Source organism: Perca fluviatilis, chromosome 19 (assembly GCF_010015445.1).
Source record: "Perca fluviatilis chromosome 19, GENO_Pfluv_1.0, whole genome shotgun sequence".
In the NCBI taxonomy this organism is placed as follows: Eukaryota; Metazoa; Chordata; class Actinopteri; order Perciformes; family Percidae; genus Perca; species Perca fluviatilis.
The window spans coordinates 27,017,920-27,034,705 of record NC_053130.1 but is presented as its reverse complement, the minus strand read 5'-3'; the positions used below and the strand labels follow the sequence as shown (position 1 = coordinate 27,034,705).

Below are 16,786 nucleotides of genomic sequence, written 5' to 3'. Positions count from 1 at the left end.
ACACCGGTCAAATAAAGAAGGACTGCTGAAGTTTGTGAACAATGACTCTGAACATCCAGATCCCTCGGTATTTACTATAACATAAAAGATGAAATAACTGGGCATACCACCTACTCTTCCTTTTGACTTGGTACAGTTGGGCTGGGCCACATGGAGAAGATCAGATATTCTTGACCAACTACATCAAAGTCGATATTGGGCCGATATTGTAGGGTTGACAATTGGTGCTTTCACTAAATATTCACACAATGAGATTGCAGATAAGTAATCAAGTGAGTAAAGGCAAATAATAGAACAGTTACAACAGTCTGGTAAGTTCAGAAAATCATCACTTCACTGTAATGTAGCCTTTAAAACCAAGAAAAGACAACGCTTATGTCATATTACGATATCCGAAATCTATACCATATCTAGTTTCATAACACAATGTCGATATAATATCGATATTTGCCCAGCCCTAATGTACAGTATAGACAACACCTATTGCACGTCTGGCTGCCCTGGAAGGTGGATCTGTCCTCTGTTGGTATTCCTGAGGTTAAAGGGTTCATAATGTGCAGGTACTTCCTTAGCCCAATCAGGAGGGTGTTGCAGTGTTTCCTTTAGGATTTGTTTTTTTAGCAGTGGGGGCAGGTCCGAACACAGTGATTGAACTGTATTTTTTGAGTTGCTATATAGGCCAACTTTGATCTTGACATATAGGCTAAGCATTCTGTAGCAAATAACAATAAACCCACTATTAATTACATTATCTTAATGCAGTGTAACTACTACTAGCATGTAAATAATGCACCTCAAATACAAACGTGAGCGAGGGCGTTCAACAATCGTCATTATATCGAATCAACAGCCACGTGCAATTTAGCTAGCAGGTGAAGAACACAAACAATGAAAATCACCAGTTAACTAAAATTTGCAAGACCAGGCTTAAATGAACTGACAACATAAGTTATACGACTTACAGTTCTCAAGGAGGTACAAACACACAATCTCAACTGGCTTATCATCCGGACAGCGCCTCTCTTTCCTTTCTCCCTTTTTCTGCCGAGTGACCGCTCTATTCTCCGACCTGCACTCTAACAATGCAGCCCTATTTCTGATACCGTGGGGGGCAGAAATGTTGCCGTGGGGGGGCCGCCACGGTCAAATCAACATAGAGGAAACACTGTGTTGTGTGATCTATGTTAGTCTTCTAACGCATGTGTTGGTCATCTGTGATTTGTGAACATATAAATAATGTGGCCACAAAGTATCTCATGTGCAAGCATTGCTGCCAAGAGGGATTTGACTAAACCAGTGTAAAGGGAGAACTGGTGTCAGTTTGGGGGTGTACCAATACATTGTTGTGATCCAAAACCAGAACATGACAACATCAACAACAGGATCGCAATATCAAATAAATCTGATCAATTGTTGTTCTTCAGTTGAGTCGTGTGCAAAGGCCAGCTTATGAAAAGACGTGTCACAGCAGGAACAGCACAGGTGTACACAATAACATGAACGATGGCTGAATTCCACTTAGCTGCTTCGGCTTCAGCTACCCGGTATTGTGCATGCTGGTTCACCGTCACAGCTTACTGGGACACTTGAATAGAACGGAGCTAATTATCAGTTACGCCGCTGCTTTTCCTGCTATCACAAGTCAAGATGTCTGCTGGGAAAAAGGCCTATGACAAGAGGCACAAAGCCACACAGAATGTACAGTAGTTTATGTAATTCGGACTTGAAATCAAACCTTCAAAGTGTGTGTGTGTGTGTGTGTGTGTGTGTGTGTGTACATGGGGAGAGTGGTCCTCTCCCCTCTTGACCCCTCCCCTGCCTTCGCCCTGTCCTTCACTGGAGTAACTGGTGCTTATGCTGACTTGGGTCTAATAGGAAGCGAGGCGCCTCCACATCTATAGCCCTTCTTTAATTAGCGCGGCCGCCGGACCCCGGGGCCCTCTGACACCGCAGCCTGATGAGAGCGCCGTAACTGTCCAATAACCCGCCACACACCATTACTGTAGGCCCGAAATCTTATGAATTAAATCCTAATATTAATAAGCATTACCATTCTGTCCCCCCTCCCTCCCTTTACATTATCCTCAAAGCCAATCTTAGCTCGCTGCTTTTTTTTTGATGGAAGCGGGAATAGCCTGCAAATGGTTGGGTGCGATACGCAGGGGTGGGATGAGGGGCCACGGTGTGAGGATTTCACTTCGACACGGTGGTGGTGGTGGTGGTGATGTACAGTATGTGGAAGTGGGTTGGAGGGGAGGAGGAGGAGGGCGCTACTCACCTTTGAAATCAAACTGGTGGACGTTTTTCAAAGAGTCGTGGATAAAGTAGAAACTTCCGAGAGCCTGCAAGAGAAAAAAGGATTTCGTTATTTATTTATTTATTTTTACTGGATCTGGTTTCGGTCAAGATTTGCCACTTCACAGACGAGGATTCCCCACATCACTGGTGGAATAAAACCACATATTTCACACCATTTTTTGCCAAATTATCCAAACTGTTCAAGAGCTACAATTCATCCCATTAGCTCTGTGGTTTCCAAGAAGCCTTCTCGTAGCCCTTTCACAGTGTCGAGTGTGCAAAGGATTGACCCGATGTGAGAATGCTTGACTAATTAACTGGGCTTAAAAAGTACAGAGCCTCACTCTTCAACACACTCCACAGCACACTTCCCACAGCTCCGCTCAATGGGGAGCCCCAAACACTACACACCATCAACTACACAACAACAGGTGCAACGTGCTCTCGGTACAGTACACTCGGTGCTGTCTCTGCACACCCCATTCTCTGGCAAAGAGTCTTCTAATGTGGCGAGTCAACAATTTGAGCTTTCAAAAGGACACATTCAGATGGACTTTTGAATGAGCAAAGATCGACTTCAATAGGCTTAAAATCTTAATTTTCCCTGTGAACAATCAGGAGAACTTTCCCAGTCGGTGGACGAGCCAATCCAAGTCTGTGGGAAGAAGTGAGAGTCGTGCAGAGGGGGTGGGGGGGGGATTTGATGCGGTTCACAGTCCGCTACACTGCTTTCTGTTGCCCTCTTTACATTTAGGGCAAATGGAGGCAAAGCTCAAGCTCAATCCCCTGTGTCGTTGAGATAGCAGACCTTTGGCTCGGGATAATTCGGAGTCTCGTTTCTGCCCTCGAAGAGAGAGACAGAGGGTGGTGAGTGACTTTTACTACAAAGACCAGAGCGACCTAATTAAACCATAAGAGAGGGAAAATGGCAAAAGACAAAGATAGACAGAATACAGTGAAGATGCAAGGTAGGGGACAACGGGAGGTAAGACTCAGGTACGGTAAAAGAAAGGAGGAGCGACGAAGTGGGCTTAGAGGGGTGTGATCAAAAGGAGGAGACATCTGTAGAAGAAAAAAAAAAAAAGGCCCGAGGCGTGAAGAAGGATTTAATCTGGAGGGTTTTCCTGTGTTTTCCTATTGAAGCCGGGTGCAGACGCCTCTCTCCGGCACGCTGGGGGAAGAGTCTGGGCCCGGCCCGCCGGCCCTCTGCATTATTTATGAGCGCCGGGCACATCTTGAGATTAAACATTTGCTGATTTGTCAAAAGCACAAACATGAGGTCCTGCCCATCTCCTTGACATATAAGTTCAGCCGACTGAAAACACTGTCGCACATTTAATTGATGAGAACAGCGGCTGGTGACCTGAGCCCCCTCATTCCTTCTCCTGCTCTGACGGAGGACAGAGGAAAAAGAGGGAAGAGGGAGGTGGGGTTCGCGAGTATGAGAGGGGAAGGCGTTTGGGCGAAAGCAGGACTCAAGGTTACAGCCTCCCATCGCGAGAGAGGACGGCTTCCAGGAAGGCCCCCCCCCACGCACATATGTGCTCACTTGTCTTTATGTTCTCTTTCACCTTAAAGTGCCAACGACAGACTAGGAGACAGAGATGGATCGGAGAGAACCGGCCGAGGGAGGGAAAACCGTGCCATTTGTCAAAATGGTGCCACCACGCTAACTGCTGCTGTTTGTGTAAATATTTCGGTGGGCAGGTCAAGTGAAAATGACTATTTTGAAATATGACACACGGGAAATGATGGCGATAAAATGATATATTTGGCATTATTGGAAATGAAATGGAAGAACGGCAATTTCTCTGGAGAGTCAAAGTACTACTGCTGAAACGATTAGTCGAATAATTGATTAGTTGATCGACAGAAAATGAATAGACAAAAATCCTAATAACTGATTAATGGTAATGGATGAATATATTTTATATAATATTTTTTTTTAGATTCACAGCTGCTCTATCATATTAGAGCAGCTGTGAATCTTAAAAAAATAATTCTGACAGAGAATAGCAGAAAATCTTCATATGGATGAGGATTTTCTGCTGTTCTCTGGTATAGTATAGTATAGTATAGTATTGTAAATTGAATATCTTTGACAACCAAAAGCTAAATGTTTCACCTTTGGGCTCTGTGAAATTGTGATGGACACTATTGACTGACTTTTCTCAAAACCAAATGATTCATCAATAAAAAAAAATACTTATGTATATTATATACTTACTTGAAAATAATCATCCGTTGCAGCCCCAAGGAGTACGCGCACTGATTTAAAGAACTTTTGTACTTGACCCCCCAAACCCCGATTAATGACTGCAGGGAGTCTTCAACAACTACGGTCTGCAAAAAAATAAAGAATTATAAAAAAGATGAAAGACCTTCAGAAATAAAAGATGTGACTCCAAACAGCCACTGTCTCTCTCTACAGGCCCTCAATGCCAGCAACCAAAAACTTAATATGACATCAAACAAATCGGCATGAATCAATTCTCAAATAAATGATAAACAACTATGCTTAAGTGGCTATGCGTGTAATCGCAAAGGTCTACTTAACCCTCAACCCTAATAAATATTTATTTGACATCGGGGTTCGGAAGCTAGCAGCTGCTGGGCTCCTTCTCCTCTCCTCTGCCTCCCTCCCTCCTGCACTCTTCATGAAGAAGCTATTATATTAGCAGGGCGCAATTAATCCATTTGTCTCCTTGCATGACAGGCTCAAAATATTCATTAGGGCTGGACTGCGCTGACAGGCCATGCTTATCTTTTACCAGTAGCTTTACAATGGCCTGTGTCAAGCGTATGTTTGTCACGTCCCTCTTTATTGATTAGCTGCCAGATTCACTTGAAATAATTAAAAGTATATTTTACATATTTATAAACCCCACTGCCACGACTGCTACTTAATTTTCCATTAGTAAAATGCAGTCTATTAAGTGCACCATGAGGGCCGTGTGTGTGTGTGTGTGTGTGTGTGTGTGTGTGTGTGTGTGTGTGTGGTGTGGGGCGGTGGAAATGAGTAATCACCATAATTGTAGACAGAAAGACAATAACCGCGCCATAAAAGCTGGGGTTTTATGACTCGCTCTGGCAATGCTATCTCTTATCACGAGTTGTATTAGCAACGGCGCTCACAGATAGGGCCACACTAACACACTGTGCTCGGTGTGTGTGAGTGTGTGTGTGTGTGTGTGTGTGTGTGTGTGTGTTCATACAAGTGCGTAGTTGACATTTCCAAAACCCCAGCAGATACAGGCTGAACAAGTCCCAATAGACTGGCTGGTGGAAAATAGAGACTTGAGAGCTGCAGTACATAGCCTGCATACTTTGCTCCGCTGAATGCTTTATCGATACCGAGGGCTGCAAAAATTAGTTCCGGCCGACGACGAGAAGCAGGAATTCTGTGACCTCTGAATAGATTTTCTGCGTTTAATGTGAAAAATGAGCCATAAAGCAAACATAAAAGTAATAATTTCTCTTCAAGGTCTCACCTCCAATCTGTGCTAAGGGAGAGTGGCTAGTCCCGGGAGAGCTGACACATACACACTCCAGTGTCATCACAGTGTCGCTGTACAACTTCCGAGGGTAATGTTCTGCTGTCCCCCAGACACGCAGCAAAGTGCAGGCTCATGGCTTTGTGGAGCAAAGCCATGAGCCTGTGCATCCAATAAGGGATTTTAATACGAAAATAGATGATACGCTCATAAAGAACTTTAACGATGCTTACTCAAAAGATGTTGGTGTGTGTGGCCAGACACGATTGTTTTCATTAGGATATTATATATTACAATAGGAACTATTGTTCATTGTACGAACACAAGTTAGTATCCCCCCTTCACACCTGCAAGTGATCGGCCATTCTCAGTAGGGCTGGGTACCGAATAGAATACTTTTTAGGCACCGTCCGAATTGCCTCTGTAGTACAGAGTATCGTAAAATGCCTCGTCATTCAATCCCCAATTTCAATACCTTAGGAGTAAATCTCATCAGCGGCAGGGAGCCAATAAGCACGCAGCATGCTTCTACCAAGATCTAATAATGTTTGTGATTGGCTGTCTAACGTTACACATCGTAGAGACACGCAGGAATAACTCCACGTTACGCACAGGAGTAGGAGCTGAAAAATTCATGAAAAGATTTGTGCCCTAATGTTGTAATATTGTAAATCCTTTCTGTTAAAATGAATGTTATAGAATTTGTATTGAAAAAAAGTATCGTTCAGGAACCGGTATCGAAATCCTGGTATGGTTATCGAAAATGTTTGAATGATACCCGGCCCTAATTCTCGTTGTGGTCCTGTGATGAAGGCTTTATTTTTATTTCTTTAGACCAAAACGTGTCAGCATAAGATATTAGAGGCCATAGTAGTTAGTTTTTTTTGCTAATAATATTTTCATTGTCGATGAATCTGCCGATTATTTTCTCGATTTAATCGATTAGTTGTTTGGTTGATAAAATGTTGAGAAAATGTCCTCAAATGTTATGGTTTGTCCACAACCCAAGAAGATATTAAGTGTACTGTCACAGAGGAGTGAAAAAAACTAGAAAATATTTACATTTAAGAAGCTGGAGTCAGAGAATTTGTACTTTTTTCATAAACAATTACTCAAACAGATTATCACACTAACCGGTGATTAATTTCATAGCTTACAATTAATTGATTAATCTTTGCAGCTCTAGTTGAAATTCATTCGGTCTCATTTGGAACTGGTACTGCTTTGTCAACATTTAGGCATGATTATGGTTTATTAAAACTCGGGTCTTGTTTCTGTAGTTGTAGAGTTCATCCCTAGCCATAATAATACGATTGGACTGGGAACATGACTGCATGGAGACAATAAGTAGGAGCAGTAAAAGTACTCAAGTGTTCAAGTACAGGAAGCAGTAAGACAGGTTGTTAACAAGTCCCCAGCTAACCCACATTATCTAAACCACTTTATCTGGAGAAAAGAAATGAATCTGAGAGCATCTGAAATGTTGGTTATAATCCTTCATTGTACAGGAAGACTGTGTGTATGTTTGAGCTGATATGGTCTACATCCACGACGTTCCACTTCCGAGATTGCTCCGTTGCCGCCGGGAATTCTGTCGGATCACGCGCTTTTCGGCTGGATATGCGCTTTCTATGTGCTGGAATTCTAAACTGCGGTGGATTTCTGAGGACTATGGTTAACTGCTCCTCAGATCTCTGCAGGGTAAATCCAGACAGCTAGCTAGACTATCTGTCCAATCGGAGTTTTCTGTTGCACGACTAAAAACAGCTTTTGAACGTACACATGTAAAACAAGTTCCTTCCCGAAGCTCTTTTGCAGAGGCACCGGGGATCTGTCCGGCGCTTAGTGCCGCCCGAGACGATTGTGATTGGTTTAAAGAAATGCCAATAAACCAGAGCATGTTTTTCTCCCATCCCGGAATGCTGTGTGGACTAGCCAGACCCTCCTCTGCAGCGCTGTGGAGGCAGGTCTGGCAAAGCTGTATTTACAACCTGTTTGATTGTCTGCCTGTATTCCCTTTACGCAATGTTGACACATATTCCGAGATCTCAAACATGAACTTGGTAAATACGGTTTTCGTAGTACAGACAGAACAATGAAAATAAGACCAGTTGTAATAATACAAAAATGACCTATTAACAGCACTTCCTTTAAAGTGATACAGTACTTGCGCCGTGGTCAGGGTTATCTCAGTGTTCTGGCTACGGGCCACCTCACAGAAATATCTCCTCAGGGTTTTTCTGTGGCATTTCACCCTCTAGACAGCAGAGACAAAATGGGCTGTTTTCCAGTTTATATCTCATTGCTCAGACATCCCTGGAGTCCCCTCATCTGTCAAACCCCGAGTGATGCCACACTTCCGACATAAACCTGCACATAGACACATCACCGCGAAAAACAACTCACAAATGTACACACGCAGGCACGCACGCGCAGTCCTATCGAAAAGGTCAATCAGATATGCTGTCATGAAGAAATGGTGTTGCGATATATCACAAACACATGTTATGTCAAAACAGCTAAGGGAAGGAGGCAGCGACATAAGCTCTGACTAATGGCTACATAACATCCTCATTAGTCACTAAGGACCAGCATTCATACATGGCTACATTCTAAACATCCTCCAAAACAAAGTGTAAAGGTTCAGCACACAATAGAACAGCTTGCTATGTGCTCCGAGTCTGACAGCTACTGAATGTAAGAATCCACATATGTGTTTCAAGAGTAGCCCTCTATGTCCCAGCAAGGGCCCCATTGATATGCAGGATCTGGGGCTAAAAGAGCACCTTCACAGGAGCCTCTCTGCACAAATCTCAGCTACTGCACAAACAGCCTGTTTGTCATCCACAGCAAGGAAAACACCACGGCACAAAAGTGAGCAGCATCAATAGAGATGGCTTGATTTTTTTCCGCTCGGAGATACAGAAGGAGAAGCCTTAGTATTTTCTACCCCTCTTGAGCCCACCGCCCACCAAGGGCTGCCAAATGTGTTTGCCAAGGCCCTCTCCCAGTGCCATTGATTGAGTATTCAGAGTATTGAGCCACAGTGTGTATTATTCATCGGCTGCCTGGAAGGCCTGCCTGGATACACAGACAAAACTCTCATTAAAACTTCCTCTGTCACTTCCTGTGATTTGAAAGCGGCCCCGAGTGTTGGAGCCATCCGTCACGTCCTGAAGGAGCCCTTGTCTCTGGGGTGGGTGGTTGGGTGGGGGGTGGGGGCATAGGTAAGGGACAGAGAGAGGAAATTAGACAGTTCAAATACTAAAAGGAAACATGTCAACTTAAATGTACTTGTTTATTTCACAGTAATTAAGATTTAAGTTAAGCTTACTCTCCCTTAATGCTCTTCCACTGTCCCACTAGGGACCTTTATGAGCAAACCTTGCAAGAAAATTGGTTTACATGGGAAAGCAGGACTAGTATTGATCCCTTACTATTAAAACAGAAAAAGCAGATCCAGACCACCTGAGCCTCAGTTTGACGGGTATTGTGGCTACAGTGGATAATACTGACCTGTATCATCAAAATATGGTTGGATGAGGCTCTTCTTAAGACAGTAATAGTGTTTGCATCTATAACATATGCTGACAAAACCAACTAAGAGACTAAGTAAGAGTCTATGGCAACGCTAGCAGCTCTACAAGGCTGTAATAGGTATTGTACAGAAAACCAAATAGATAATAATGTTAGATAGATAAAAAATTATAACGTATAAAAGTATTTGACAAATTTAAATGTTGACCTGTTGATGAATGGAGGCATTTCAACCTAAAGCACAAATGTCAACCTGCTGGTGGCGCTAGAGGAAAGCCCGGGGGACAACCAAAATCGTTGGGATTCATCTTTCTGGGGACCATGACTTTCCGTACCAAACATGGTGCCAATCCGTCTTGTAAATTTAGAGATATTTCACTGAATAAGTGAACATCACCAAATATTTTGAATGTATGTACAGAATATAATAGCAATCCTTTAAATACTTGCTGAGGCATTTCAAAAAAAAAAAAAAAAAAAAAAAAATGTAAGACTCATGGTGGGATTATAGAAAAAGTTAGGGGAATATCAAAGTCATTAGGATTCAACCTCTGGGGACCATGAGAGTCTGCACAAAGTTCCATGGCAATCCACCCAACAGTTGTTCAAATATTTTAATCTGGACCAAAATGATGGAGCCGCTGACATTGCCATCCCAAGATCCACAATCAGAAACCACTGTATTTGCTATATACAGTATTTCCCAAACCCAATCTCCATCTATCCATTTATTGATTGTCTATTTCAAGTAAACCCACACCGCTGTATGAATCAGTGATAGGATACCTGTATTTCAGCTCTGTAGACTGTGTTTCCGGGCTTCCACTTCATTATTCTAAAATCTCCCAGAATGCAGAGCGACATGCGCCTGTGATTGATCTCAAAACCACTGATTTTATTTTCTTTTGAGGAAAATATTATGGATGGGTCTAAACAAGGCATAATTGGCCAAAGCCACGGCAGCGCCTGACCTGCCAACAATCCAGACCCACTCCCAAGGTTGGCTGCCTCCCTGGGAAATATTGTGCATTAATTTCGTTTAGTCTCCCCTCCAACATTCAATGGTAGAAGTTAATTAAATTGCTTGTCCATTGTGTTCATCCACTTACAAAGTTAATGATATTGTGCCGGGGAATTAAAGAGCGTTTTATAAAGCGCACGGGATGGGAGCTGGCAGGCACTACATTGCCCAGTTGAACCCTGTCAGTCGGCGGGCTTCTGGACCCCCTAATTAGCGGTGAAATGGATGCTTCCATCTGCCAATTTCCTGCCATGCTCATCAGTCGTGCAGTCGCTCCTCTAACCTGCCCGGCAGAGGGGTCTAAAGCAATAAAACCATCACAGCAATGACATTCAACAAAAAAAATAAAAACGCGTATACATAATATGACTCAGACTTTAAAAGAGCTTCTTTATAATGCCTGGGCTTTTTTTTTTTTGTTGCTTTAGACCACATCATTGGCTTCTTCGGCGTAATCCAGATGGAAGAGTTTGATAACTTTGTTAAAAATGTTGGATACGTACAGTAATAGCACCTCGTTTTTATTTTCAGAGAGGGTGGTTTGAATAAATGTCTTCTGATAAAGCAATAAGACAGAAATGTGGTGGGGCGCATATCGATGTAATACATGCTGGATGCTTCTAACTCCAGTCGTAATTAATGGATAACAATCGAAATTCAATTCAATGCATCATTTCTGCACAGTCCTCAATTTCCAGTGAGGTAGCAGTGGACCTGTCCACTACGGAGAATGATTAATGCTCATATATATTCCAGCTGCGTATTTACTAATACCATGTTGCTACTTCAGCAGCTTTTAACGAGGACATAAAAAAACAGGATCAAAGTAAATGGGATTACACCTGTGGGGCCTGTGCTGCTGTTGACCTCTTAAGGAGGCTGGGCAAACTGTCCTTTGCATGGCAGAACAGTCGGTAAATTCATAGTGAAAATGAATGAAATGAAGCCATGGCGAGGGCTTTTTGCTTGCAGCTGGACACAGGTGCAACTGACGTTTGAACTGCAGGCTCAAAAGCAGACAATGGCTAAAGATGATGTCATCAGGGTTGTCTCTGCTTGGGTGTGAGACTTAAACATTTACAATGCGTGCATTGCAAACTGGAGGCGTGGAGTTTGGAAGAAGCAGGGAGGATCTGGTGAAAGATGCTTTTGAGTTGCATTACGGGAAGCGTAGGATCTTGTGTGTCTGGACCATGACCAACACCAGAGACAAAAAGCCAGAATATTTTGGCCTGCGCTGCTTCTATTTCGTCCGTTCTGTTTTAAATCTGTCTCTTGTGAGTCCTTCTAAGTTTATGGAAAAGCGATCCTAAATCACCCGAGTACCTCTTTTACCTTGAGCCAATTTTGCCACATTTTTAAGATTGCCCCTAGGCTAGACATAGAATATCTACAGTATGGTATGCTTATTTTGGACCATCTTCGACATGTTGCAGTTTCTTGAGGTTACCTCATTTTAACTCAGAAATACTTAACAACACATTGTCATTGACTTAAGGGGTCATTGGGACCTTGAATGCAACGACGTCAGGGAGTACTCTGCTATGCATCTGGCTCTGGTGAACTGCTGTTGACTAGAGCAGTTTAATAAAGCAAGCAGAGCACTTTAAGGTCACCCGTGATTTACACACAGCTATGTTAGGATTGTACTGTAACTTCATAATAAAGCTCAGGTCAAAAAAAACCCCGGCAGTGCACAATTTAATCAAGCCACGAGCACAACTAGTACTAAAACAGAATGAAACATCCATTCAATGACACAAGAGTGAAGAGCAATATGTAGGACAATTATGGTTCTAAAGGGGAATTTTACAATGTCTGTCCCCGCTAACAAGGTCAACTTCTCAAGCCTAAGTGTATTAGACATCTGCAATTGGGCCTGAAAAGACCTTTCTTCTTTCTTCACAGGAAAAAGAATCTTTTTGAAAGCAATCTCCAAATAAACCGTTAATCTTAGAGGGCAGAATGGTAAATAACTGCTTTTTCTTTAAAGAACTATGCTGTCTGGGCTTGACAAAATCATCGGTTTAAAAGGGGATATGGAGATGATGAATATTTGCCTCATGAGATTGTTCCCTAAAGATGAAAAATCAAAGTCTGAACAATTGAGGTAGCCATTAGTAATTAAAGTGACATTACCTCCTCTCTGTTTTCTCCGGCCTCTGCCTGGTTGCCAGAGCCATTATTCAATTGTTTCGGATGCTGGGGGATAAAATGCCTTTAATATACTTATGCTCATTAATGTAAATCATATTTGGCTATGGATGTCCAATAATCAAAAAGAATATTTCAACTTGTAATTCCCCGCCTGTAAAAGTATTCCCATTAGGGGAAGAGGCCCATGCAAATGACAGGTCTTTGAGCTCATTGATTTTCTTTTCTATTTTTTTTTTTTCCATGTCTGCATTTTGGAAAGGCCGCTAATGTTGTCATGGACTGTTCATCAATCTATATTATTATCTGATTTAATATTGCGCCTATTCATGTGGCCTCATTTGTGAAAGAACTGATTAAATTAGGATCATACAGGCTGAAAAGGAGAATGGAAGCAATATCATTTTAACTGATCGCTGTGGTTGAATGAAGACTGTGAAGAAGATTAAAAAGTTTTTTATTGTACATGCATAACTTGTTTACTTGCCTTTAATGGCCACTTTTTTTAAACATTTGAAAGCATTTGTAGAGGTGACGCACGTGTGCACACACACCTGTCAACATCTGGGGCAAAGTGACCAGTGACATAAGCAACTTTCGATGTCAAATCGTGAGTATTAGGCCAACTCAACTCTCCCTAAGGACACTGGCTGTCAGAGCCGTGATGTCAGCTGGGAAAGTAATCAGTCAGCTTCTGTCCAGAGGCGGCTTTGATTCTGTCCCTGTCCCACGCTGCCTTGTGGCTCGCTCATGTGGCCTTGTAATGACAAAGTGGCATCCTTGGCTGCCCAGTGAGATACAGCTCAATTGCAGAGCCCCATCATGAAATATATTAGTTTGCTGCATCTTAGTGGCATTACTTTGTGACTTGTGAGAAGAATTTATCAGGAAGGTCCTCATATCTCTGTATCAAGAGCCCTTCCTCCTCCCTTAGTACAAACACAACTCTTCCTAAATGAAGGCAACATCGTCTAGATCATGAGCCGTCTTGTGAAACCTCTATAATATATGACGGCTTCCCGCGCCACAGGGACAATCGATGGCGGTCTTACAGTATTTCCATGGGGCCCGAGGCTCGAGAGCGCGCCTCTGAAGATCAAGCTGAGACGTCACCCCATAAGAGGACAGGGTTCAGTTTTGAGGTTGCGTTCAGAAAATCATTTTTTCCCCCTGGATGAATAAAAAAAAAAATAAAAAAAATAAGCAGCTTTCTGTCTGTGTTCTGTCTGGGTATGAGCAGAGGCGTTCTCGGAGCACAACAGTGACCACAGGACCGTGAAGCTTTAGAGGAGTCTGCAAAAACACACGCAGCGGCTCGTCTCAGGCTAAGACGCCCGTCCGGTGGCTCTTTGTGGCCTTCTTTGTCTTTATGTAAAAACCAATGCTCGCCAATGATGTGTTATGTAAAATTCCCAGAGGCTTGATTTAAATGGTTGGATATCCTCCATGCTAGCTTAGTTATACTCCAGTGCATCGCCCTAAGAGCACATGGACGCTGCATGAAAAGCAAATGTAAATGCAGCCTCAGCTTCTTAGATAACAAGAAATTATGTCATGGGGTTTTTTCCCTCTTATTGTATTATTATAATAATAAATTTTAAAAAAAAGGGCGAACAACGGAGGACTTTTCTTACGCAGATGTTTCTTTTTTTATCCCTACAATCGCAGCATCCGGCCTCTCCCGTGGCCCCTCTTAAAAGACAGCTTTAAGATGTGAGGGAGCAGAGGTCCTGTGCCAGGGGCAAGAGTGGCAGCAAACCCACGTCTGCTCTCCTGTAAATATCACACCCCACAGAAATGTGGGAGGAAAAGAGGATTTGGAGGGGCCCATGCAGGTCCGCAACAAGGCTCCTGGGTCGCCCCTTTGGGTGCTCGCCAGATGACCAGGTGGTACTGTATTGTATATCATTAGGTCACATGTCAGTAGAGAAGAATACACAATGTACAGTGCATCTGTCACATCTGAGATCAAGTCAGACTCAATCTGAGACATGACTTTGGCTTTGCAGGTGCCACCAGGAAGCTTTAGCAGAGCAGTGGCCGTGCACGAGCAAGGGCAAAAACATTTACGACCAAGCTTCAGCAGACAACTTTCTTACCCCTTTGACCTGTAGGCTACATATTGTTGAGGAGAGGTGTAGCAGGTGAATTACATAATAATGCTATAGCAATGCTTCTATGTGAAAGTGCTATTCTTAAAGGCCCATTGTGTAACGTGTTTAGTTGTTCATTATCAAAATCGGTGTTAAGCTGGTCCTTTTTCATGAATATTTACCACCACCATCAATTCCAAGCATTCCTTTTGATATTTTACGTTTGCATTCGCATGAACTGGGCCAGACTCTCCATATTCATGCGCCATCTTGAAATACGTTAGCCGGTAAGGGACGTACAGGACATACTGCTCCGCCTTTTGTGTTTTCGCTGTCACATGATAAACTCACAGGTTGCTGCTAATGTTGCTAATGGGTATCGTAGCTTCCCGGCCCCCGGCAAGTTTGAAGAAGGAAACATGGAGGACCACGCGTATTCAAAATCCAAATTTCAGGAACTTGAGTCTTCTTCTTCGCCCAGAAAAAGAAAAAGGATATTGAAACTAGCAAGAGACCGGCTTTTTGAAGCGTGAAGGCTGCCGTAGCTGTAATACGTAGGCTACTTTGAACTGCGTGGCGCGAGAGAGTTGACTGCGATGTATGATTTCAACGCTAGATGGGAGAAATTCCCACACGTTGGACCTTTAAAACTTCTTCTGGACAGAATGCTTATAAATGTTCTGTGAATCAATATGTGGAACTCCTTTCCACCAGAACTCAAGATGAGTCACAAACAGGATCATTTCAAACCCAAGTTGAAACTGTTTTTACAGAAGGATCAGACATGTACTGTAGTCGTACAAAATCCCTTGCATTAACGTTTTGGTAAATAGCTTATACTTTTATTGTATTACTGTTTGTGTACTGTCTGGTTTAGCAAGTGTTTTGCTGTTAAAACTATAGTGCGTAGTTTCTGTCTCCCTCATGAGATTTTCTTTTTTTGGTAATTGTTCCCAAATAATACAAAATCAAAGAGTTTTTTGTTGTTGTTTTTTTTACAGCGGACAGTTTGACACAAGCACAAGTGGTACCAACAACATAAATCATGACTCCATTCCAAAAATTAAGTGCAGCATTTCTATTCAACTACACATTTCACTATACATTTTGCCCAAACTAAGTTGGGAATAGGCATGCATCCTATTTGGGAGGACAGTCAATCAGCTGTTGAAACCTATTTTTGCCCAAAAACTTTGGACTTCCAATGAGGCCACCAGAAAGAATGCTACATCAGCTGAAATCCCTCTATTAATATCAACAAATAAGCTAATTTCACTGATTTATGCTCCTCAACTCTCAAAGATACAGATACAGAGTAACTAAACAGACATGAGAACCTCCAGTTCTCTGCAGCTCAGCATTCTGAGGAATGCTTCATTTCCAGTTGGCAAAAGAGTGCTTTGAAAGTGTGTTTTTTTCTCTTCTCAGAAATGTAATTAGGCAGTTAAAATTGAGTGCTTGAATTTAACAGAAAGAGCATAACATCCAATCTAATTAGAGGGCTTTTTAATGAGCTGGAAATTAGCTACAGCATGGTGCACACAGGGTGCCATTGTGGCTTGAACTTGTGCAGGGAGCCTGTTGACTGGGTCACCCTTTGTGTTAGATTGGTTCCCACTTGGAAAGCATTACTCACTAAAATAGGGTTATGCTTTGCTTCATAACTCTCAAGGCACCACTTGGGTACAGTATGTTCTAAAGTGAAGTTTTAAATGAATTGCCCTTTTACCTAAAAGTGTAAGTGTTTCTCTGCCATTAAGACAACACACAGAAGAACGTACAACATAAAACAAGGGCAACAAAGCAACACTGGGGCGAGTGAGTATAGTCAATAAATGGGCATACATATTTGCTTGGTCAATCATAGCAGATGCATTTCGGTGTGTGCGTAAAACAGCACAGAGACAATACATCAAAAGCTATCGCGTGCTCCGCCCTCGAACAAACCCACAGTAAGTTTCATCAGGCAGACTCTGGAGGTCCCGCGGCGGCGTGCTGCCTTTCCGTTTGCACAGCACCGCCCCTCATCTGCTGAAGCCCGTCTACCTCTGACCTCCAGAACCTTCCAGCGACTGCATTAATTTTCCTAACAAAAATCAATCGGCCGAGGAATGGGACAAGGAGGAAGGCCCTTGTTATTACACCGGGCAGGACACACCCTCTCACTGGAAGTGTACGGCTGTTTTTAT

The 16,786-nt window shown here is 42.8% G+C and overlaps 1 protein-coding gene across 3 annotated transcripts in view; it reads right to left on the bottom strand.

The window, feature by feature from the left end:
* LOC120547882 (inositol polyphosphate-5-phosphatase A) overlaps positions 1 to 16,786 on the bottom strand; it is a 182,723-nt gene that overhangs the window by 74,435 nt on the left and 91,502 nt on the right. For all 3 annotated transcript variants that reach the window (XR_005637113.1, XM_039783660.1, XM_039783659.1), the window contains exon 5: positions 2,279 to 2,342. Coding sequence is in view for 2 of the 3 variants with exons in the window: in XM_039783660.1 (XP_039639594.1) it covers positions 2,279 to 2,342 (64 nt within the window). In the remaining variant the exon portion in view is untranslated. The remainder of the gene's footprint in view (positions 1 to 2,278; positions 2,343 to 16,786) is intronic.